This window comes from Aspergillus caelatus (assembly GCF_009193585.1).
Source record: "Aspergillus caelatus strain CBS 763.97 unplaced genomic scaffold BDV27scaffold_232, whole genome shotgun sequence".
NCBI classification, from domain to species: domain Eukaryota; kingdom Fungi; phylum Ascomycota; class Eurotiomycetes; order Eurotiales; family Aspergillaceae; genus Aspergillus; species Aspergillus caelatus.
In genome coordinates, this window is record NW_022475495.1 from 15,342 (window position 1) to 34,372 (window position 19,031).

The 19,031-nt window shown below is 49.6% G+C and overlaps 9 protein-coding genes across 9 annotated transcripts; 5 read left to right on the forward strand and 4 right to left on the reverse strand.

The window, feature by feature from the left end:
* Positions 1-126: 126 nt before the first annotated feature.
* BDV27DRAFT_162051 (uncharacterized protein) lies at positions 127-461 on the forward strand (the record flags this gene model as incomplete). The annotated part of the gene is made up of 3 exons (XM_032073323.1): positions 127-196; positions 260-265; positions 337-461. The coding sequence occupies 3 exons, from the start codon at positions 127-129 to the stop codon at positions 459-461; spliced, it is 201 nt and encodes a 66-aa protein (XP_031923109.1).
* A 160-nt stretch (positions 462-621) lies between these two features.
* Positions 622-4,042, reverse strand: BDV27DRAFT_46351 (F-box domain protein). The gene is made up of 2 exons (XM_032076689.1): positions 3,719-4,042; positions 622-3,597 (listed from the first exon to the last, which is right to left on the reverse strand). Exons 1-2 carry the CDS (start codon positions 3,904-3,906, stop codon positions 771-773), a joined length of 3,015 nt encoding a protein of 1,004 aa, XP_031923110.1. The 5' UTR covers positions 3,907-4,042; the 3' UTR covers positions 622-770.
* Positions 4,043-4,625: 583 nt separating this feature from the next.
* Positions 4,626-7,147, forward strand: BDV27DRAFT_46356 (putative C6 transcription factor). The gene is made up of 5 exons (XM_032076690.1): positions 4,626-5,421; positions 5,474-5,911; positions 5,962-6,346; positions 6,401-6,536; positions 6,600-7,147. Exons 1-5 carry the CDS (start codon positions 4,727-4,729, stop codon positions 7,019-7,021), a joined length of 2,076 nt encoding a protein of 691 aa, XP_031923111.1. The 5' UTR covers positions 4,626-4,726; the 3' UTR covers positions 7,022-7,147.
* A 1-nt stretch (position 7,148) lies between these two features.
* BDV27DRAFT_135201 (protein translocase subunit TIM50) lies at positions 7,149-9,232 on the reverse strand. Its single transcript, XM_032068475.1, has 3 exons — positions 8,797-9,232; positions 8,007-8,738; positions 7,149-7,945 (listed from the first exon to the last, which is right to left on the reverse strand). Exons 1-3 carry the CDS (start codon positions 9,049-9,051, stop codon positions 7,361-7,363), a joined length of 1,572 nt encoding a protein of 523 aa, XP_031923112.1. The 5' UTR covers positions 9,052-9,232; the 3' UTR covers positions 7,149-7,360.
* A 163-nt stretch (positions 9,233-9,395) lies between these two features.
* BDV27DRAFT_135202 (uncharacterized protein) lies at positions 9,396-10,715 on the forward strand. Its single transcript, XM_032068476.1, has 2 exons — positions 9,396-9,562; positions 9,618-10,715. The coding sequence occupies exon 2, from the start codon at positions 9,744-9,746 to the stop codon at positions 10,638-10,640; it is 897 nt and encodes a 298-aa protein (XP_031923113.1). The 5' UTR covers positions 9,396-9,562; positions 9,618-9,743; the 3' UTR covers positions 10,641-10,715.
* A 142-nt stretch (positions 10,716-10,857) lies between these two features.
* BDV27DRAFT_135205 (proteasome regulatory particle lid subunit RPN11) lies at positions 10,858-12,502 on the reverse strand. The gene is made up of 4 exons (XM_032068477.1): positions 12,216-12,502; positions 11,817-12,070; positions 11,220-11,755; positions 10,858-11,160 (listed from the first exon to the last, which is right to left on the reverse strand). Exons 1-4 carry the CDS (start codon positions 12,282-12,284, stop codon positions 11,012-11,014), a joined length of 1,008 nt encoding a protein of 335 aa, XP_031923114.1. The 5' UTR covers positions 12,285-12,502; the 3' UTR covers positions 10,858-11,011.
* Positions 12,503-12,620: 118 nt separating this feature from the next.
* Positions 12,621-15,329, forward strand: rpdA (histone deacetylase RPD3). The gene is made up of 4 exons (XM_032076691.1): positions 12,621-13,072; positions 13,137-13,437; positions 13,497-14,038; positions 14,092-15,329. The coding sequence occupies exons 1-4, from the start codon at positions 12,881-12,883 to the stop codon at positions 15,112-15,114; spliced, it is 2,058 nt and encodes a 685-aa protein (XP_031923115.1). The 5' UTR covers positions 12,621-12,880; the 3' UTR covers positions 15,115-15,329.
* A 245-nt stretch (positions 15,330-15,574) lies between these two features.
* On the forward strand, positions 15,575-17,021 carry BDV27DRAFT_46400 (60S ribosomal protein uL14). The gene is made up of 5 exons (XM_032076692.1): positions 15,575-15,666; positions 15,999-16,046; positions 16,177-16,423; positions 16,502-16,579; positions 16,641-17,021. Exons 1-5 carry the CDS (start codon positions 15,653-15,655, stop codon positions 16,671-16,673), a joined length of 420 nt encoding a protein of 139 aa, XP_031923116.1. The 5' UTR covers positions 15,575-15,652; the 3' UTR covers positions 16,674-17,021.
* A 25-nt stretch (positions 17,022-17,046) lies between these two features.
* Positions 17,047-19,016, reverse strand: BDV27DRAFT_135208 (uncharacterized protein). Its single transcript, XM_032068478.1, has one exon. The coding sequence runs from the start codon at positions 18,870-18,872 to the stop codon at positions 17,199-17,201; it is 1,674 nt and encodes a 557-aa protein (XP_031923117.1). The 5' UTR covers positions 18,873-19,016; the 3' UTR covers positions 17,047-17,198.
* Between the last annotated feature and the right edge of the window lie 15 nt (positions 19,017-19,031).

Genomic DNA, 19,031 nt, shown 5'->3' on the forward strand with positions numbered 1-19,031 from the left:
CTTTTGTCTCGAGTATATATATATATATATATATATCACTCCAATCGGTATGGGACTCACCTAGCCATACATCGAGTTCTAATGATAATAAACTGACAGAACCGCATTTACTACCAGAAAAGCACAATGGACATGGATAAGCTCAAGAAGGGTTTCAATGACACCGCAGAATCCGCCAAGGACCAAATCAATAAAGGTATGTACAATTCTAGAAACACCTTCTAGGCGTATATAGGAAATTTAGCTAACGGATCTACAGTCTACGGTAAGTAACAGTTTTGAAACTTAAGCTCTGATTCTGCGCTATTCCACTATATGATGCTCATTCTTGAGCAGAGAAGCCAGGCGAGACTGCGAACAACGCCTTGAACAAGGGCAAAGAACAGGCTGCCTCTGCTGCCGACAGCGCTAAGGCGACCTTGGACAAGGCTCTGGGCAAAGGAGAGAACAACAACGCCTGAAAGTGTCGACATTAATCAGGCGTTACGTTTGGACGTCCCATCCTACTATTTGTGCATAGAGACCCACTACGGTAGTAATGGTCAGACGAACAAGATAAGTTGTCCGAAGTAATTCAACGTTTCCTTGTAAACATATTTAGTCTCGTGTGCTGCGCAGCAGCCATATACGACTGATCAGCCGCTGTACGTCTTGATTCAGTTCAACTGGGTATATCTAAATGAAGTAGTACGAAGAAGAGACAAACAAGGGAAAGAGAAAGAAACACCGAGACCAATTGCTGTGAGTAAGCCATTCAATGGCAACGCCAGCTACATCACTATGCATTTATTTCTTTTTCTATTTCTTTCGTAAATGGTGCGTTCGTTCCACTCCTCTATACGCCTCCTCCAGAGGTCGTTGGACGGTTGGGAGCTCGTGGAGAGCGTAGGGTCGGTGGATGCCCGGCGATTAAGAGGTGGTATAGCTGGCGACGCCTGATGAAGGTCCTGCGATTGTGCGCGCCGGCTTATCGACCTATGGTACCCGGTACGTAGCCATGAATCGCGCGGGATCTCGGGAGAGGCGTACTGGGGATCTGTAAATTGTAGGTTGGGTGATGAGAGGGAATAGGGATGATTGAGGTTAGGCAGCATATTTGGGATTTCAGGTACAGCGTCTTGCCATTCTAGAAGTTCTGCTGGGTTCACCACGGACTCAGTTTGAGTCTCTTGGAGCGATGTTTGCAGCACGGGCGCTGGCAATGCAGTCGCCATCGCAGCTGCAGCGTAATCGAGATTCGTTGCGTCAAGAGTCCCTGCAGTATTCTGATCAATCTCTTGAGAAGTGGCCGTGGTCTGCGGTTGTAGATGCAGGGGCACCGACGGCACGCTAGGCACCTCCCCATTCTGAGAGTACGGGTGGCTCGAGGCTGCGTTTCGAACCAAGTTGCTTTGTGTCCGGCTAAGGCCAGGAGCCTCTGAAGCTCTGGTTGTTCTCCGCACCAAAGAGGCTAATCTAGATCCACTGATGGTATTCAATCTTTGTAGAGGGGTCCGAGGCAAAGACTCCTCGGCCATATCCTCTAGGCGAGTGGTATGCGACCTTTGAAGTTGATCCGGTGCATCGCTGACTCTGTGTGCAGGTTCGGTTCTCGTGGGAAGAAGGGTTCTTCTAAGATACTCTGGAAGCGGTGCATCGGGTTCACGAGTATAGGGAGGCGGAGGGGGAACCCAGTTATCGGCGTCACTTTCATGAGGGACCTGGAAGATCGGAGGAACCGGTCTCGTATCAAAAGCACGCCGTGGCTCGTCACGATACCGTGGGTTATAACGTGTGCGACTGGTAGCTGCTGCGGTGGCAGCGCGACGCAGTGTATCTTGGGAACGCGGCTGTGTGTTGTCGTAGGGAGTGTCTGGAACCGGAGGTGTATCACCATCACCCATATCAGTTGAGGAAACAGAGAAATAAGAACTATTCCGACGAATGACCAGCGGTGGTGATTGGCTCATCGAAATCGCTGCTGGGTACGATTCACGAGCGAGAGTTCTGGCCCGGTAGGAAGAATTGCCACGATGCAAGCGGGTTCTTCTTCTTTCCAGCTCAACCTCTGTATCCAAGCTAGTATTTGGTTCGTGAAGCATCTTCGGCTCCGTTTCGCCAATCTCGATACTAATTTCAGTGTAACTACCATCTTTTGGTGATCTCCCGAAATCTAAAAGCAGTACTCGTCCACCATCTACCGGAACATCTTCTTCACCAATTGTCGGAGGGCTAATGCCGCCGGGTGCCACAGCCACCAACCTACGGTGGTCAGTCGGAGCGTCGGCATGTCGTACCCAGGAAGCTGCCGTAATCCCAGGCATATCACTCATCTTATGACCCCTGATAAGCATCTTCGGCTTAGTGATAGAGTGCTGCAATCGTTGTGCACTATCTGGTAGGTGCATAGTCTCCTCCACTGGGTGACTTGGTCTACTATTCGAAGCACAAAGTGCGGCTGCAAAGGTACTTGATGGTGCAATATCAAGGCGGTCCGGTATACCATATACCCAGAGTCCGGAATCTTGGAAACCTAGGGCGACAAGCTCTCCAGTACAATCAACCGCGGGCAGCATGATTGGAGGAAACTCCTGTAATCCATTCCCAGACGTTGGACTCACAAAATATACTGTACCAGAATTCACATTGTTGACCCCAATCGCCCTGAATGCCGCGGCCTCTTTATCAAAGCCCAAGATCCAACTGCCGTCACCTTCGGCATGTAGTGGAAGATGGCATGCGTGACTGTAGCTTTGTATAATCTCAGGAAATAGAATCTGGGTGGTCCACATGCGTGTATGGGCCTCTCTTGCAGAGATATCGGTAACAGGCTCTGTGTAGAACGGTACTGTGATAGTGACCAGACTGGTATTCTGGCTATCGCCAGACGAACCGAGTAGCATGACTCCGTCTGATGAAAATGCAATCGAATCCACGCCAGTACAGCGTACGGCTCTTCGTTCGGTCGCAAGTGTTCCTTCTCCAATGGCGTATACTTCGATCCTATCGGTATACGCGATAGCAAGAACACCACCTGTTGGAGACAAGGCTAGAGCCTGTGGGACATCATTCAACTTGATATTCTGAACGTGCTTTGCTTCTTCGTTAGACAAGCTATATATGTTGACTTGATGACTAGACGATACCACAGCAAGAAGCGAGCCATCATCCAGGATGGTAGCGTTCAGCGGACGTCTCCAGGTTTTGAGTTCATGTCTCACTACAGCTGATCCAGATGCCACATCGAGAACAACGATCCTCGACGAGCTTATACAGAGTACCAATTGAGCACTGGGCGAAAAAGCAAAACGAAAAGCCTCTCCATGTGGGAAAGCTGTCGATGAACTCATCGACGTTGAAATAAGCTTCACCAAGGTTTGGCGGGGTCTAAGGAAGACCTCGAAGGCATTGCGTCTTATCTCAGCCCCAAACTTCAGCTTGAGGATAGCAAGGTCATCCGAAGTGACTACATCTGAAGTAGCTTTTGCTGTCAAGGAGAAGGATGGACAGCGAGATAAATGATGAGCGTATAATATAGGCGAATCTGAGATCCGCCTCCATTTTCGGTTTAAGAAAGCTAGAGACGCGAAAGTGTTTGCGTCGACGACATAAAGGATGCTGCATAGCCGGTCAAAACAGCTCTTATCTTAAGAGGACAGGCTGTACAAGAGATGTCTTTGCTGGCGGGCGCAAAGTCGCCCTACTAGCTGTTGGGGCCAAGAGGAAAGTTATAACTTACTGCTCAATTACCGTGCGAGGTAAACTGTTGAAAAGAGATGAGATCAGCTCACCTGACCGCGATTGGCTCTTCCCAAGCGAGCCGTTCTGTTGTTGGCTGGGGCCTGCACTCGGTAGCTGCTCAGGGTCGTTATGAGGACCATCGAGCCGCTCAGCACTGGGCAGCCGAACATCCTCCTCCATGGTCATCGGTTCATAAAAGTCTACATTTGCTGGAAAGAATATATAACCGGATTCAATTGCACATCGCCACGAGTTTTCTAGGCAGTAAAGGGGCAAGTTTTGGAGAATCAACCGGAGCGCTTGTGGAAGGACGGAGGCGCCAACTTAGCGGCCCGGTGGCTGTGTCTCCTCTTCAACCGCCAATGCAACGATGATCTGGTGTTGGCGCGTACATGAGACGAGACGCAGACTCGGCTCAAACGTTCCGAATTAATGATGTGCAGAAATGTGGATCTCCCTCAGTAAGATCCCCGATGCTCTAGACAACAACGAGAAGCGAGCAACGGGCATGATCGCGGGGAAGAATCCATACGATATACTGCATTTCCAAGGCGTGGGATATAAATAGAGCGCCACGGCCAAGGCACGTGGTTGGTCCTGATGGCTGACTCATCTTCCCCACACTTTCTGATAAGAAAAAGGGAACTTCGTCTGGGAGGAGAAAAGCTAAGCAGACCTCCGCGATTTGTCACTTCAGATATGTCTTGATTACCCCCAGATTGAGTAACAGAACAGTACTGTGGACTATGAGGGCCTCTGCGCGACACCGCGACTAACATCATCTGGTTCGATGTCGCTTGCATTGACCGTGCGCTAGTCGGTTTTCATGACCTAAACTCGATAAGTGTGCCAGCCCATTACAGTATCTTCCTCTCCGCCTGCACCTCAAGCGCCATTTCCTTAACAACCTCGGAGAAGTCCGTTGGTGCGCACGCGACTCTCAATTGGACCTTCAAGACTAACAATCGCTGTCTTGGATCAATAAGAAACCCATCTGAGAATCGCCATGTCACCTCCGACTGCTCAGAGTAGTTCTACTACTCAAAAGCTTGTCACCCCGGGATTCAACGCCGGTGCAAGGCCATACAGATCTCACAAAGTCAGGGCTTGTGACTTGTGTAGAAAGCGCAAGTCCCGATGCACGGTGGATATCCCAGGCCAGTCATGTCTCCTATGCCGAGTCCAGGGAGCAGATTGTCATTACCAAGAAGAATCCAATCACGATACGTCCATTGCTAATGGCCCTGATCCCAAAAGATGGTCCGTCGATAATTCCAGTGAAAGCTTGCCTTCTGGCCAGAAGCGCAAGCGTACCCCCCACAGCGATTCCCCTCCTAGTCGTCCACGAGAAGATACCTCCACCCTACCCCGCGCGAGCTCCGTAGTGGACAGTCGCGGAAGCGAAACCCGACGGCAAGGAATTGAAGACCCTCACAACGAATCCGTTCATATCGTTGGTCCTGTTGTTGCGGATGACGCTCAGGTAATCGAGAAATTTATGCCACCAGAATATTCCAACAAGAACGAGGACCCTAACAGTCATCCGTACAATGTCTACTCGAACGATCCGAGAAAACCTATACTTTATACCACCATCTCTAGACGGAGACAGGGCATGCGAGTCGGCATCCCACCTGGAGAGAACCAGAAAGAAGTTCTTGAACAAATACTCGGGCCTTTCCGGCATGATCTAGTTAGGCTGTACGCTTTTGACCGTCTTTTGATACGGCTGGGTACTAATTTATATCTGCAGCTTTATAGACAGGTTCAACGTAGCGTTCCCAATCTTTGATGGTGATAGCTTCTGGGAAGCATACATCTCGGAAGTCCCAGGCGAACCACCAGCGTCCCTTATATGCCAGGTCTATTCGATGTCGCTTGTCTACTGGAAGCATGTGCCGAAGCTTGCCAGCCACCCCAAACCGGATGTCCGATATGCAGTCAACATGACTGTGGCCGCCCTTCACGAGGAGTTTTCTGCCCCAGGCTTGTCGACAATAAGCTGTGCTTTGATTGACCTCACGGGGCGGCCAATATTCTCCATGACCGGCAATGCCATCAGTTGTGGTCGAATGATATCTCTCGCTCATTGCCTTGGCCTAAATCGAGATCCCAGCCACTGGAAGGTTTCTCAGAAGGAGAAAGATCACCGTATACGATTGTGGTGGGGTGTTGTGATACACGATCGCTGGTAAGTCCCTTTATGTGCGGTCTCTTTATTCTCGCTGACCCAGTTGAAAGGGGGAGTTTTGGTCACGGTGTACCTCCTCAGATTGCCAAGAATCAATATGATGTCCCACTCCCCACAATCGACGGTTTGTTGTCGCCGAATGGTCGCACTAATGAGCGCGTGAGGGCCGCTCACTGCCACATCGCGCTGTGTCGCTTGACAGAGATCCTTGGCGAGCTCATGCCGCTTGTGTACGGCTTGCAACACCGAGTTTCACGCGAGACTTCCAAGAGATTACGACAGATCAGAACTGACCTCGACATGTGGGAGGATTCTCTCCCCGACTGGTTGAGGTCACCAGCAAGTACTAGCACGGAGGAACGTATCTCAGGGACAAGTAGCTTGCAGCTGGGTTTTCTGGCCGTCAAGATGCTTGTAAGCCGAGTGGAACTGAAAGTAAGTATCCAACACTGCGCAACCTAGACTTCATTTCTAACCGATCACCCATAGGAGGTCAATAGTGCAGATACCGATAACCCAGAAGCACGACGCTACTTCCAAACGGAATGCCGACGCTCCGCCGAAGAAATCGTACAATTTATCTCTTCACTGCGGAAAGAGAACTTCCAGGAGTTCTGGTTGCCATGTATGAGATAGCCCTTTAGAACCCTTACGATTGTCTGGTTTAAAGTATCTAATTCTGCCACAGACAGCGCCTTCCACCTCACATCCACCGCCACTCTTCTCGTCCGCTGCGCATTGGAAACCACAGACACAGACGTGGCTCGCTCCTGTATCAACAACGTGGAGATGTTCCGGAGTATATTACGCCGTGTCAGAGAAGAGGAGGACTGGGATGTAGCTGACATGTGTCTGGACCACTGCGATCGGATCCTCAACAGACTCCCTGGCAACGGAAGCACCCCTGACCTCAACTTCAGTGGTGTCGTGCAGCCTGATAATCGCCTGGTGAACCCGGCTGCGATTTCGCTTCCCGAGACGCAGACGAATAATGATATTGTTGACGACATGATGTCCATCTCGGGGACTTTTGGTACGATGGACGGTTTCCCGTTTGATATGACAGGTATTTGGGATGTCTCTGTTTTCCAGGACGTGAATTTGCCATGATATAACAAGCTAGAGACGAACCGGGAGGAATTCTCTTTCAATTATACCCAGTGTGAACTATATATATGTTGGTTTCAGACGTAAATATGGTGTCTAATGCAAGTAATATATCTCAGAAGCAAAGACATTAAAGACATTAAACTTGTAATCTCATTTATACAGAAGACATATAATGAACCAAATGCTATTTTACAAACAACCCATGATGCTCAGGAGCCAAAAAAGGAGAACCTCTAATCATAACCCCGCCCCCCCCCCAGAAAAAGCACCTCAGGTACACATTAAAAGATCCAAACAGGAGAAGAGTGTTGCTCCCAGTTTAATCCTCAGGAAAACAAATTACTGCTTGCCAGCACCGAACATGCTGGTGAAAGAGCCCTTCATCTGGTTCATTTGCTCCTGCCGAGCCTTCTCCTCTTCAGCGGCCATCTCAGCCAGCCACTTCTCACCGTTCTCGCGAATCTCCTTCTCCATCATCTCATAGTTCTTCTGGCCTCTCTCACGGATCTGATCCCAGAGCATTTTACCCTGGGCGAGACCCTCAGATGGAGTCGTCTCGCCATCCAAGGTTCGGGTGGATTTCAAGCCAAACGCAGAGGCCAAGCTGCCCATGCTAACCTTAGGCCGCTTCTGCTGCTCCTCGCCCAGCTCCTTCTGGAACCGCTCACGCATGGCCTTCTCGCGCTTGGCAAACTCAACGGGGATATCGGTGCCCTCAAACGACTTCAGGACAGGGCGTACATCTTCCACTCCCATACCGGCAAGATATTCAAGCAAAGGAATCAAAGCGACCAAAGTCTTGTCCTTGGAATCACCGTGCCACTTGTCGAGAATGATAGCATTTTCGGGCTGCAGACGGGCGTGTTCCTCCTTGGTGTCGATCAAGATAACCTTCGACAGGTCACGGTTAAGGTAGGAAAGGTCCTATATAGGTGCAATCAATAAGTGTACAATGTATTTTCATCCCCTCTTTGATAAGACGCACCTTAATATACTCTCCATCCTTGTATCTAGTGGCTTCCCTGAATAGTGGCCAGCGGATGATGCGGAAAGGGTCGAGCTTGCGAAGTACCTGATCTGCCATCATGCTCGGAACGCTGGTGAAAAGAACAAGTTCGTAATACTGGTTGAGGTAGCGAAGGAAATAATCGACTCCAGGTCGCTTGGCAACCCGCCATCCGTGTTCACGGCTCCATTCACTATGCACAAGCAAGTCCTCCAAACTTAGCACCAAAGTGTAAGGCTGGCGGAGGTTGGGGTCTTCATCAGGGAGCAGCTTAGGGAAAGCAGGATCTTTGTAGTAGCTAGTGATATCTCCAAAGCGAGCTTTGACACGGCTGTACCAAAGCCCAAAACTCCAGCCCGAGGGCACATCCGGATGAAGTTTCTCCTCCTCTTCAGTATCCCAGTTCCGTCCCAAATAGGCAACACCACCTGCGCCCGCAAGCAGGAAAAGGGCATACATGAGGTTGGCCATCCGAGCCCTTCGGCGATCAAGAGACGAGACGTAGCCATCCTTGGGAATATCGCCGCCGTGGCCATCATCAGTGTAATCTTCGGAGCGGGAAGGGTCTTCGGTGAGATTCAGCGCAGTCGGTCCACGGCCTTTCGAGCGAGCTTCTAGTTCTGCGGCAAGGGTTGAGGGAATGCCCTGTGTGAGATCGGGAAGTGGTGTTTGGGGCGCAGCTTTCTCGGCCGCCGCCTGGCTAGATTCGGCCTTGTCGAATTCAGTCAGCTATGGAAAGCGAGATCCATAGTCAGGACGATTTACTCACAGATTCGGCAGTCTGGTTTGCTGTGTTTCTTTGTGCATCCGCGTTGGTGTCGAACTCAGCTTGAGAAGCCGAATACTCTTGTTGTGTAGACTGCTCGGCTTTGGGAGGCTTGACAGACTCAGGCAGTTTGTAAGGAGCCTTGGGTTTATTGTTCTTCGCGTACCACCGAGAGTGGGTAATTGGCAAGGCGGATAAACGAACCGTAGAGGCGAGAGTGTTGGGCCTCGTCAGAGGCAATACTGCACGGCTAAGCATAGTGGAAAAGAAAGTGTGATGTAATTAAGGATAGGTAAAATCTAACAATATACTCATGCTCTGCACAAGGGAGGCGGCTTGAGCGGGAGTTATAACAGGACCTAGCACCAGACCGATCCAACAAACGTGCGAGAGTACGTTGACAGTCTGAGAGTCTGTCTGTCGAAGTCCAGAAGATAACCGGTCGAGTGTCAAGCTTCGGAAAAGTTGCGCTGTCGGAGGTACGGCGAGCGGTAAGTCCCCACCGCGCAGCGCCGCCTATAAAATCTTCCACTTTCTGCCGGTTTCTTCCTTTTCTTTTTCTTTTTCTTTCCAAATTATGAAAGTTGAAACCCAGACGGTAAATTTGACCCAACAAGCCTTTTGATGCATGCCGGGTTGTATTAGCTGGGGAGACAAATGAAGTTTCGCTTCTATCCTGCACCCAAGAGCCGCAGCGAAGGATATCTGTGCAGCTGCAGCCCCGTTGGTGGGATACAAATTGTTCTCTCTATATAAATGGTGGTTTGATGTCCGCTACCCACCTTGCAAAAGAGAAAGTGTACTGTGTTAATTCGCAAGTTCAGTTAACTGTTAGCTGCAACAATGGCATGAAAAAGAACCTTATGAAATAAAGACCTATTCCAATAGAATATTTCGCGTATTTTTTTTTCTTTTCCCCTTTTCCCTTTTAGATTCGATCTTCAGCCATCATGGACTCCATATCAGATGCCCTGGAAAAGGTACACCTCGAGAACCCACCACCGAAAAGAGATCAGGTCGAGCTGCGAGAGGCTGAGGATGAGGACAATGAAGAGGATATTGAAGAAACAGCGCCGTTGAATTCGTTTCCGTTCTTCGACCTTCCGTCCGAGTTACGTTTGCGCATATATCACATCCTTCTCTTTACCCCTCGCCGCAAGCGAGCGCATCTACACACCAAGGGCAGTGTAGGAGCTTCCTCGAAGAAAAATCCACCACTATCTCCGACATCTCACCGGATCAACCTCTTCCTGGTATCCCGGCGTGTGCACGATGAGGCTTCCGACTATTTCTATACCACCCAGACATTCCGTCTCTTCCCTTTGCAGGATTATTCCCGAATGCCAACAGTCAGTATGATACCGCCTAGATACCGACCCTCCATCGCTACTATCGAATTAATCCTAGGGTCCAGCTGGACAGCACCTCCCAGCTCTTGGAAAGTCAACCGCCGTCTTGGTCTGGAAGAAATGGTTCGTGCTAAGACATTTAAAGTGTTTATTGAGGTCGATCCTTCGCATCCGGTATTTGAAGGCTTCCGGATTTCCAAGAACTTTTACACTGAGTTTTCTGGTGGAATACTTCGCGATGTTCTCGCCAAAATGCCAAGCTTAGAATATGTGGAATTTGACGGGTGGCCGTCCGTCCGCAAGAACGGGGCGTTGATGCAGCGTCTACTTCGTGAAGCCAAAGCAGCCAAGAAGAAGATTGCTTGGGGCCCCGAGCGCGGATGGACAGACTGCGATGAGGAAGACATGGACATTCCCATGGTTTACGAACTGAAGTCGATGCAGCGTGGTCGAGTCAACGATGTTCCGCCTCACACTGATTCGTTGTTCGGACCATAATCATTACCGTGACCGGTCACTCGGTCTGGTCTAATGTCTCTTTAAATGATACTGAAAGTATAGAGTAGCTTATAAACATTCATCAATATAGAGTCGAATAATTGCCTGGTGTTTATTGGATTTGACCACCCAAGTTCACGAAAAGTTGCTGATTTATATGTAAATTTGTGTTATAGTAGTCAACCCGTGCAATGAATAGCACAATGACTGAGCTGTGGTTCCTTATGCAGTGTTCGAATAGTATAAATTGAAACGTTATTCATTTATAATTGTTTCCGTGCATGATGGCTGCCCCTGCGACACAGGACTACTGTCCTGTACCCATATAGAAACAGAGATTATGATACTCCTCATAACTACTAGCTAATCATCTATAGGTCTTCGTCCACCTCCATACTGGCGCCGTTTTGAGCTCCTTTTCCATTTGATTGCCTGGCAACTGAGGCTTCCTTGTCGATCATCTGCCGCGAGACCGCGACAATATTATCTTCAATCAACTGCTGACTTACATCCTCAATGTCTATAGCAATAGTTAATACTTATACGGAAAGCAAAACCAGAGTTCCGAATATGACTTACGCTTCTTGGGATCGACCTTTCCGACATATCTTGTCTTGAGCTGCTCCTTGCTAAGTTCCGTTTCTTCTTTAACTCGTTTTTCGTAGCCCTCGGCGAGGCTGACGAGTTGCTTCATGCGGTCGACGTTGTGCTCGCCTTCCTCATGGAAATCCTTCATCTGCAAGGCTTCCGTCCAAACATGCTTATGCAGGTTCATCAACATGTTCTCCTCCAACCCTGTCTTACGGTAGTTGATGGCAATGCTGTAGTAGTGCCTGTTCAGACCGTGGATGAGTGCTTGGATCGACGGCTTATTCAGGTGACCCAAATTGGATGTTGTTTGCCGAGGCTCCTGACCCATGACCACAGTCTGGGGTTGAATAAGTCGGAAAGCATCAATAACAACTTTGCCCTTGACGGACTGGATAGGGTCAACGACAACGGCGACAGCGCGCGGGGTGAGCTGCTCGAAGGATTGCTGGGTGTTGATATCGACAGACGAGAGCCAGCAGCCAAAACCAGGATGAGAGTGATACCAGCCAACAACGGTCTCTGGCCTACATAATTCAAAGAATCAATATCGTTCCAAGTAAGGTTAAGGGCCGAGTCAAACCTTACCGTCCTGTTTGGCGGAGCATATCCATCATCTTGGTCTGAAATACGGGGTCCACAGCTTCGACGCTAACTCCAGTACCGCTCTGAGGCATAGCGAACACATCTACTACTCGAACTGTGTATTCATCCACGAACTCTCCCAACATCAGACCCATGACTTCCATAGGCACGCCTGCCCGACCATGTCGCAACATCTTGAGCAGAGCCAACGATGAGATATGTACTGTTTCGGAGTTATCGATCAGGTTAGGGGTATCCTAAAGAGTCACATATCAGTATAATAGCTTCACAGGTGTGTAACTCGGATAGAGAGTCTTAATCTAGTACAACGCCACATATGAGGTACTCGGAAAGAACCGCCATAGGAGAACAGTGATTAAGCAATGTCTAGACTCAACTTACGCCACCGGGGGCAGCACCGCCCATGCCCATACTTTGGGCGGCCTGAAGCATCCGACCAAGTCGCTCCATAGCTGCTGACGGAATATGAGTCGCGGAGATGCAAAGGTAAAGGATAGCTTCCTAGAGGGAAGCCCCGGAAGACAAAAGAGTTGATCGGGATGTCAAAGGGTGGCAACGTAGAAGGAAGCTCGCAAAGAATGCGATAATGGAGTAATGACTGAAAGGTAGATGAGGGGGATTGAAATGGGATGCAAGCGATAAGAGATGGTGGTTGGAGGTGAAGCCGCAGTTGAGCTCCAAGAAGCCTAACTGACGAAGGCGGTGGGCACAGCTTTGGACCGTTAATTGGCGCTCCCGCCTTTCTTTCCCCTTCGCTTCAACCTTCGTTCCTCATTCTCCCCGGCCATGGGAATGCGGTCCAGTCACTTATCATAACTCTTGATTCTGCTATTTCCCTCTCCTCTCTTTCCTTGATAGGGCGCTCTAAATCCGGGACCTGACCACCAAGTATCTGGACCCCTCCCCTTGGCTCTTGCCCATCGTCCTCTACATCTTCCCTTTTACATCACCAGCAGAACCGAGAATTCGCCGTGCCCAAGGCATATATTTCCTAATAACCATTTGAGCCAACGCTATCGGTGCTCTTTTATACATTGTCATCCAAGATGACTTCATTAGCTCCCTTGGACCCGATCAATGCCAATGGGTCAGACCGTGGCAAGAAGGTCGCATATTTCTACGATTCCGACGTTGGTAACTATGCCTACGTCTCGGGACATCCAATGAAGCCCCATCGCATAAGGATGACACATAGTTTGGTTATGAACTATGGTCTCTATAAAAAGATGGAAATTTATGTGAGTGGCGCGCTCTCAGGTTGCTATTGCACGATGTTGACCTTGCTAACGTGCAATCTCATAGCGCGCAAAACCAGCGTCTAAATACGAGATGACCCAATTCCACACAGATGAATATATCGACTTCCTTTCCAAAGTAACGCCGGATAACATGGACACTTACGCCAAGGAGCAAAGCAAGTATAACGTCGGTGATGATTGTCCTGTTTTCGACGGGCTTTTTGAATTTTGCGGAATCAGCGCGGGAGGTAGTATGGAGGGCGCGGCCCGACTAAATCGTAATAAATGCGACATTGCTGTCAACTGGGCAGGTGGTCTTCACCATGCAAAGAAGAGTGAAGCAAGTGGTTTCTGCTACGTGAACGGTAATAACGAACCATGTTTTTGGCTGTGCCGTGAAGACTCATTAACGAATTCTCCATAGATATTGTGTTAGGCATTCTTGAGTTGTTGCGCTTCAAGCAACGAGTGCTGTACGTTGACATTGATGTACATCATGGTGATGGCGTTGAAGAAGCCTTCTACACTACGGATCGTGTTATGACTGTCTCTTTCCACAAGTACGGGGAATACTTCCCAGGAACTGGCGAGCTCCGCGATATTGGTGTTGGCCAGGGTAAATATTACGCCGTGAACTTCCCACTCCGCGATGGTATAGACGACGTTTCTTACAAGAGCATCTTTGAGCCTGTCATCAAGAGTGTTATGGAATGGTACCGACCGGAAGCAGTGGTTCTCCAATGCGGTGGTGACAGTCTTTCAGGTGACCGTTTGGGGTGCTTCAACCTTAGTATGAGAGGACATGCAAACTGTGTGAACTTCATCAAGAGCTTCAATCTTCCCACATTAATTCTTGGAGGCGGAGGTTACACAATGCGCAACGTCGCGCGAACCTGGGCGTTTGAGACTGGTATACTTGTTGGGGATCCTTTGGGCTCCGATCTTCCTTATAATGATTACTATGAGGTGAGATCGTTTCCCTCAAATATGTTCATGTCAGAAGTTGCTAACATGAACAGTACTTTGCCCCGGATTATGAGTTGGATGTGCGGCCATCGAATATGGACAACGCCAATACGAAAGAGTATCTAGATAAGATCCGTGCGCAAGTTGTCGAGAACCTTAAGCGAACTTCGTTTGCACCTTCCGTACAGATGACGGACGTACCACGCGACCCTCTTGTAGAAGGCATGGATGATGAAGCAGATGCAATTTTGGATGACCTGGATGAGGACGAGAATAAGGACAAGCGTTTCACCAAAAGGCGATTCGATCAATATGTCGAGAAACCAGGTGAGCTTAGTGATAGCGAAGACGAAGAGGAGAACGCTGCCAACGGAGTCCGCCGCCAACCTGGCGTAATGAAACGGAGGAACCAAGTTAACTATCGCAACCTTGATGTTGAATCTGGACTTGAGAGCGGAATTGCTACCCCCGCCGAGGCTTCTTCGGTGCCTGACGATGACATGGATACTACTGCCGATGCGAAGATGGGCGATGCCCCACAGACTGAAACCGAGGCACCCGCAACCCCTTCTGTTGCCGATGCACCATCGAGGGCTGAAGAGGCGTCTGCAGCAGAGCAAACGGAAATGGCGATTGACGGTCAAGAGCAAGCAGCTCCCTCTGCGCCTATTTCTCGCCAGCCATCCCCCAAGGCACAGGATGAGGATACCACCATGGAAGATGTGGACGATGCTGCGCCTGAAACAGAGCAGCAGGATCAATCAGTCGCGCCAAGTGAGGCCCAGGCAGAAGAGAAGAAGCCCGCCGAAGAAACGCTAGCTACAGACAAACCTGCAACGGAGTCGCCCTCTTCAGCCAATGCACAGGCCCCTCAGAAAGAGTCCGTAGAGGATTCAGGGCCAGCTGAGGCAAGTAAGGTAGCGGAAACAGTGGAGACAACCGAGACCAAAGAAAAGAGCCCAGAAGCTCCTAAGGATGTACCTGAGCCAGCCAAAGCAGAGCAGGAATCACCTAAGGAAGTAAAGGAACCAACCGGTGAACCTCAAGAGAAGGAGCCCACCAAGAGCGAAGCATAGTCTCCGCTTTTTAGAGGCGTTTATCAGGTTCCGGGCGCAAGGGCTGGCAATATGGTGTTTGGGTTACTGCATCCATGAAGGAGGGTATTCTGCTATGTCTCATGTCTTTCTATTTTCTGACTCTGTAGTTTGAGCAATTCTTCTTTTTAAATTCATGTATCATGCGCAAATGCATATATCGGCTAAAACTTCAACAAATTCATACATACTTTCCAAAAACGCGTCGAATTGCGGAATCCCTTTGCAATAATTAGTACGGAGTAGAGCATGTCTAGAGCATCTCATACATGAGATTACCTAATCCATCTGAACACTCTAACCCCAAGGAGGACTAGTGTATCGTCTGAGCCCTAACTCACCATGGGCCCTCGACGGACCAATAGCACTAAGGCGCCAAGATTTTACCCACGACACACTAAGCGAGAAAGCAATTCGGAAACCCGAGCAATCCCTCGACGACGCCTGATACTGTCGACCTTCGTCGCTTCCTTCGCCAATTTTCTAGTATCCGACACCGTTTACGTGATACACAGCCAAGATGTCTGGAAGAGGGTGAGTTTTTACTGGCTCTTTTTTTCTGCGTTGTTCGACTACGAGCGAGGGAGTCTACAACGGTGGTGGTCTGAGTTTATCGAACCGGGTTTGTGGGCAAAGGTATACGGGGTAAAGGGAATCAATTATCAGGAAGAAAGAGAAGGACAATGACGGAGGAAGGATCGCACAAGGGACAGGGATAGAAGAACGACGACCAGAAGAACAAACCGGGGAGATACTCAGACTCTGGCTGCGGGACAGTTAAAAGAAACAACAAACTTCTTTACTCTTGAATTTTTCTCGGTCAGAAAATGAAAATGAGATTATGCTAACGAATCGCTCCTCTACAGTCGTGGTTCCTCGGGCAACAAGCTCAAGATGTCGCTCGGTCTGCCTTGGTACGTCGAAAACCGATCCTATTTCGAATCATGAACCCTCAATATCGAGACGAAAATCCCATATATATATACCTACATCCATCAGTGTCAACCCCCGACAGTCAGGTAACTAACTGGTCTACTCTTATAGCGGCGCCGTTCTGAACTGCTGCGACAACTCCGGTGCCCGTAACCTTTACATCATCTCCGTTAAGGGTACCGGTGCCCGCCTCAACCGTCTCCCCGCCGCTGGTGTCGGTGACATGGTCATGGCCACCGTCAAGAAGGGAAAGCCCGAGCTCCGTAAGAAGGTCATGCCCGCCGTTGTTGTCCGTCAGAGCAAGCCCTGGAGACGTCCCGATGGCATCTACCTCTACTTCGAGGACAACGCTGGTGTCGTACGTATTCCCCATTCACCTTCGATATGGAATACTCCGAAGGAAAAAGTCACATTGCTAACGCATTTTTCTCTACAGATCGTCAACGCCAAGGGTGAGATGAAGGGATCCGCCATCACCGGCCCCGTCGGAAAGGAGGCTGCTGAGCTCTGGCCTGTAAGCACCCCATGTCCTCCTTATCCTGGAAAATAATTATGCTAACGGAATCGCCCAACAGCGTATCGCTTCCAACTCTGGTGTTGTCATGTAAACAAGGAGAACCGTCTTGGAAAATATTAAAGGAAATAGTTCGATACCAAGCAGGGGAATCAAATCAAATTCGTTTTGGGTGCAACTATGAACGGGAAACGAAAATCAGGAACGACCGGGTGATAATACTAGAACCGCGAGTTTCATCACTTCAATTTCCTCTATGACGTGTTTCTTTTTGTCTCTTATATGGCGACTCGGAATATAAAAATTCAGAAAATGGGGGCGTCCTTCTTACACTCCTTCTTCGTGCGTAAATACTCCTCCGTATCGCAGTAGGTCATCCTCTTTGGTTATCTAGTGGTGATGGGATTTGATTTCAACCGGGCCCAAGGATCGTTGTATGCATGTAATCGTAGAGTACATTGATGGTTGGTTTTTGTCATAATATACACGTCCACAGGCCATATCACCCTTTCCCTATATAATGATAAGTACAAGATATCTATAACTGTTGGTCCCTAAAACCAGGTCGTCTGAGCTGCGAAAACAAGAAGTCCGTCCCAGGGATATTAATAACTGATCATTAATTTCTCTTCTTCTCCTGTCCAACCTCTATCTTTGTAAGGCTTGGTTTCGACCCTAAGCTAGCCAGTATATACCCGAGAAGAAGAATACAAGTCACCAGATCAATGACATGCACCGCCCACCAAATATGCTGCACACCAGCCATGCACATCGTGATCTTATACTGCCATTCATTCACAGTAGTATCGAACCAGAGAGAAAGCAGGCCTGCGTTGCCGCCATATTCACCCATCATAGAGCGAAGGGTGACTTCTCTAATGGCGGGCGTAGAGTTATCAACAGCACTATCGTGGCGTTTTGCGTCCCATTTCCAACTTTGGGATTCGGAGCCTTCGGCGGTAGTTGTGTCTATAGTTCGGTTCACAAAGTGGACCACGTCGCAACCCGTGTGATCGTGACCTGTCAGAATGAGTCCATTACGTCCTCTTCCTCCGCCGGGGGCGCTTTCATCCCCTGTCATGCCGAAAATCCCCTGGAGGACTCCGCTGCTGCTGATGTGGTCGCTGAGATGGTTTTGTTCTTTCAGCCCTCCTTCCTTAAAGCGCGGTACATCGTCGGGCCCATTCTCGTCGTCTGATTCATGGAATGTAAAGTAAGGGCCGTCGGTGCATATACCCTCCTGCTTGTGTAGGGGCAGGTGGGTAAGAAGGAGAGTGAATGTCGTGCGGTCTTCCACAGGGTACAAACGATGAGAGATCAGATCGTTGATGTAGCTGTAGCTATGCGACTGGACGTCCGAGGACAGGGCCGGGGAGTCGAGAGTCAAGGTGTTGAGGTTGATCAGATGCAGAGTCGGGGGAGCACTGAGGGGTGCAGTCGCGTTATCGACCTGCTCTAGTGGGAGTTGAAATCGCACATCCCAGTTCGCACGGCCGAACACGCGCTCGAACCGCTCAATCCGCGCCTCACTTGCATCCCCAGAGTATCCTACATCATGGTTCCCGACAATGTTGATGATCCTCTGTGTCCATGCGGAATGCGTAGCATTGAGTGTCTCCAGTTCACCACTCTGCTTCTCGTCACCGCTATAATTCCTTGCACCAGTTGTTGTAATATCATCGGCAATGCGCTCGCCACCCTTGAAGACCCGCTCCCAGTATCTGCGGCCGCGTCGATCAAACTCCTCGTTTGTCACCCACTGGCTCCCGATCAGGTCACCCAGAACCGTGACGTGCGTTGGGCGACTCCACCAATGTAGCGTGCGATAAATATGCGCAAGGTAGTAGTCGTTGCCCAATAGATCGAGCCGTTTCCGAGCTGCACGTAAGGCGCGAGGGATATCTTCGCTGGCGAAGGAGTTCAATGCGGTTGAGACGGCGGTGAGGATTTGACGAGGCTCCGTCTTGTTCACCGATGATTTCACTGTCACCCAGTGATGTTGAATCCGGGCAGGAAGCTCATCTTCGGGTTTCGGGAGAGAGCTGTCGCCTTCTAGCTGGGGATCCGCTAGGACCAGAAGTCTGAAGATCGCGGGGTTCTCTGTAGATTGCGGTGAGAAGTGTTGGCGGAGCGCACTGGTAAACGAATTTGAAAGAAACCCTGTATGATTATCCGCAGGCAGTGGAAATGCGCAGCCATGAAAGACAGGGTAAAAATAGAGGTAAAGGCTGCTTGCTATCGCCAGCGGCAGGAGGAGGGAGAGCACGCGGGAAAGAAGCCGGCGGAGGGACATGGAGGCACACCGGGGAATAATCGCAGCACCATTGGCGGAGTATATCGTGTTGTTTTTTATTTTTGTTAGTTATTTTATTTTTGTTAGTGGTCTGGTCTGTTTCAGAGGGAAGCCATGTCAAATAAGTATAATCTCATCTTGCGCTTCTCTGATTCATAT

Excerpts from the sequence above, each read along its gene's own strand:
- BDV27DRAFT_135201 (XM_032068475.1), bottom strand. The coding sequence starts at position 9,051 with ATGCTTAGCCGTGCAGTATTGCCTCTGACGAGGCCCAACACTCTCGCC. Across the intron at positions 8,739-8,796 it reads CAAACCAGACTGCCGAATCT|GCCGAATCTAGCCAGGCGGC; the intron begins GTGAGTAAATCG and ends GAATTCGACAAG. Across the intron at positions 7,946-8,006 it reads AGGATGGAGAGTATATTAAG|GACCTTTCCTACCTTAACCG; the intron begins GTGCGTCTTATC and ends GCACCTATATAG.
- BDV27DRAFT_46351 (XM_032076689.1), bottom strand. The coding sequence starts at position 3,906 with ATGACCATGGAGGAGGATGTTCGGCTGCCCAGTGCTGAGCGGCTCGAT. Across the intron at positions 3,598-3,718 it reads CCTCGCACGGTAATTGAGCA|CATCCTTTATGTCGTCGACG; the intron begins GTAAGTTATAAC and ends CCGGCTATGCAG.
- BDV27DRAFT_46400 (XM_032076692.1), top strand. Across the intron at positions 16,047-16,176 it reads ATGTCGCTCGGTCTGCCTTG|CGGCGCCGTTCTGAACTGCT; the intron begins GTACGTCGAAAA and ends CTACTCTTATAG. Across the intron at positions 16,424-16,501 it reads TCGAGGACAACGCTGGTGTC|ATCGTCAACGCCAAGGGTGA; the intron begins GTACGTATTCCC and ends TTTTCTCTACAG.
- BDV27DRAFT_46356 (XM_032076690.1), top strand. The coding sequence starts at position 4,727 with ATGTCACCTCCGACTGCTCAGAGTAGTTCTACTACTCAAAAGCTTGTC. Across the intron at positions 5,912-5,961 it reads GTTGTGATACACGATCGCTG|GGGGAGTTTTGGTCACGGTG; the intron begins GTAAGTCCCTTT and ends CCCAGTTGAAAG. Across the intron at positions 6,347-6,400 it reads TAAGCCGAGTGGAACTGAAA|GAGGTCAATAGTGCAGATAC; the intron begins GTAAGTATCCAA and ends GATCACCCATAG.
- BDV27DRAFT_135205 (XM_032068477.1), bottom strand. The coding sequence starts at position 12,284 with ATGGAGCGACTTGGTCGGATGCTTCAGGCCGCCCAAAGTATGGGCATG. Across the intron at positions 12,071-12,215 it reads GCGGTGCTGCCCCCGGTGGC|GATACCCCTAACCTGATCGA; the intron begins GTAAGTTGAGTC and ends GTGACTCTTTAG. Across the intron at positions 11,161-11,219 it reads AAAGGTCGATCCCAAGAAGC|ACATTGAGGATGTAAGTCAG; the intron begins GTAAGTCATATT and ends CTATTGCTATAG.
- rpdA (XM_032076691.1), top strand. The coding sequence starts at position 12,881 with ATGACTTCATTAGCTCCCTTGGACCCGATCAATGCCAATGGGTCAGAC. Across the intron at positions 13,073-13,136 it reads ATAAAAAGATGGAAATTTAT|CGCGCAAAACCAGCGTCTAA; the intron begins GTGAGTGGCGCG and ends GCAATCTCATAG. Across the intron at positions 14,039-14,091 it reads CTTATAATGATTACTATGAG|TACTTTGCCCCGGATTATGA; the intron begins GTGAGATCGTTT and ends TAACATGAACAG.
- BDV27DRAFT_135202 (XM_032068476.1), top strand. The coding sequence starts at position 9,744 with ATGGACTCCATATCAGATGCCCTGGAAAAGGTACACCTCGAGAACCCA.
- BDV27DRAFT_135208 (XM_032068478.1), bottom strand. The coding sequence starts at position 18,872 with ATGTCCCTCCGCCGGCTTCTTTCCCGCGTGCTCTCCCTCCTCCTGCCG.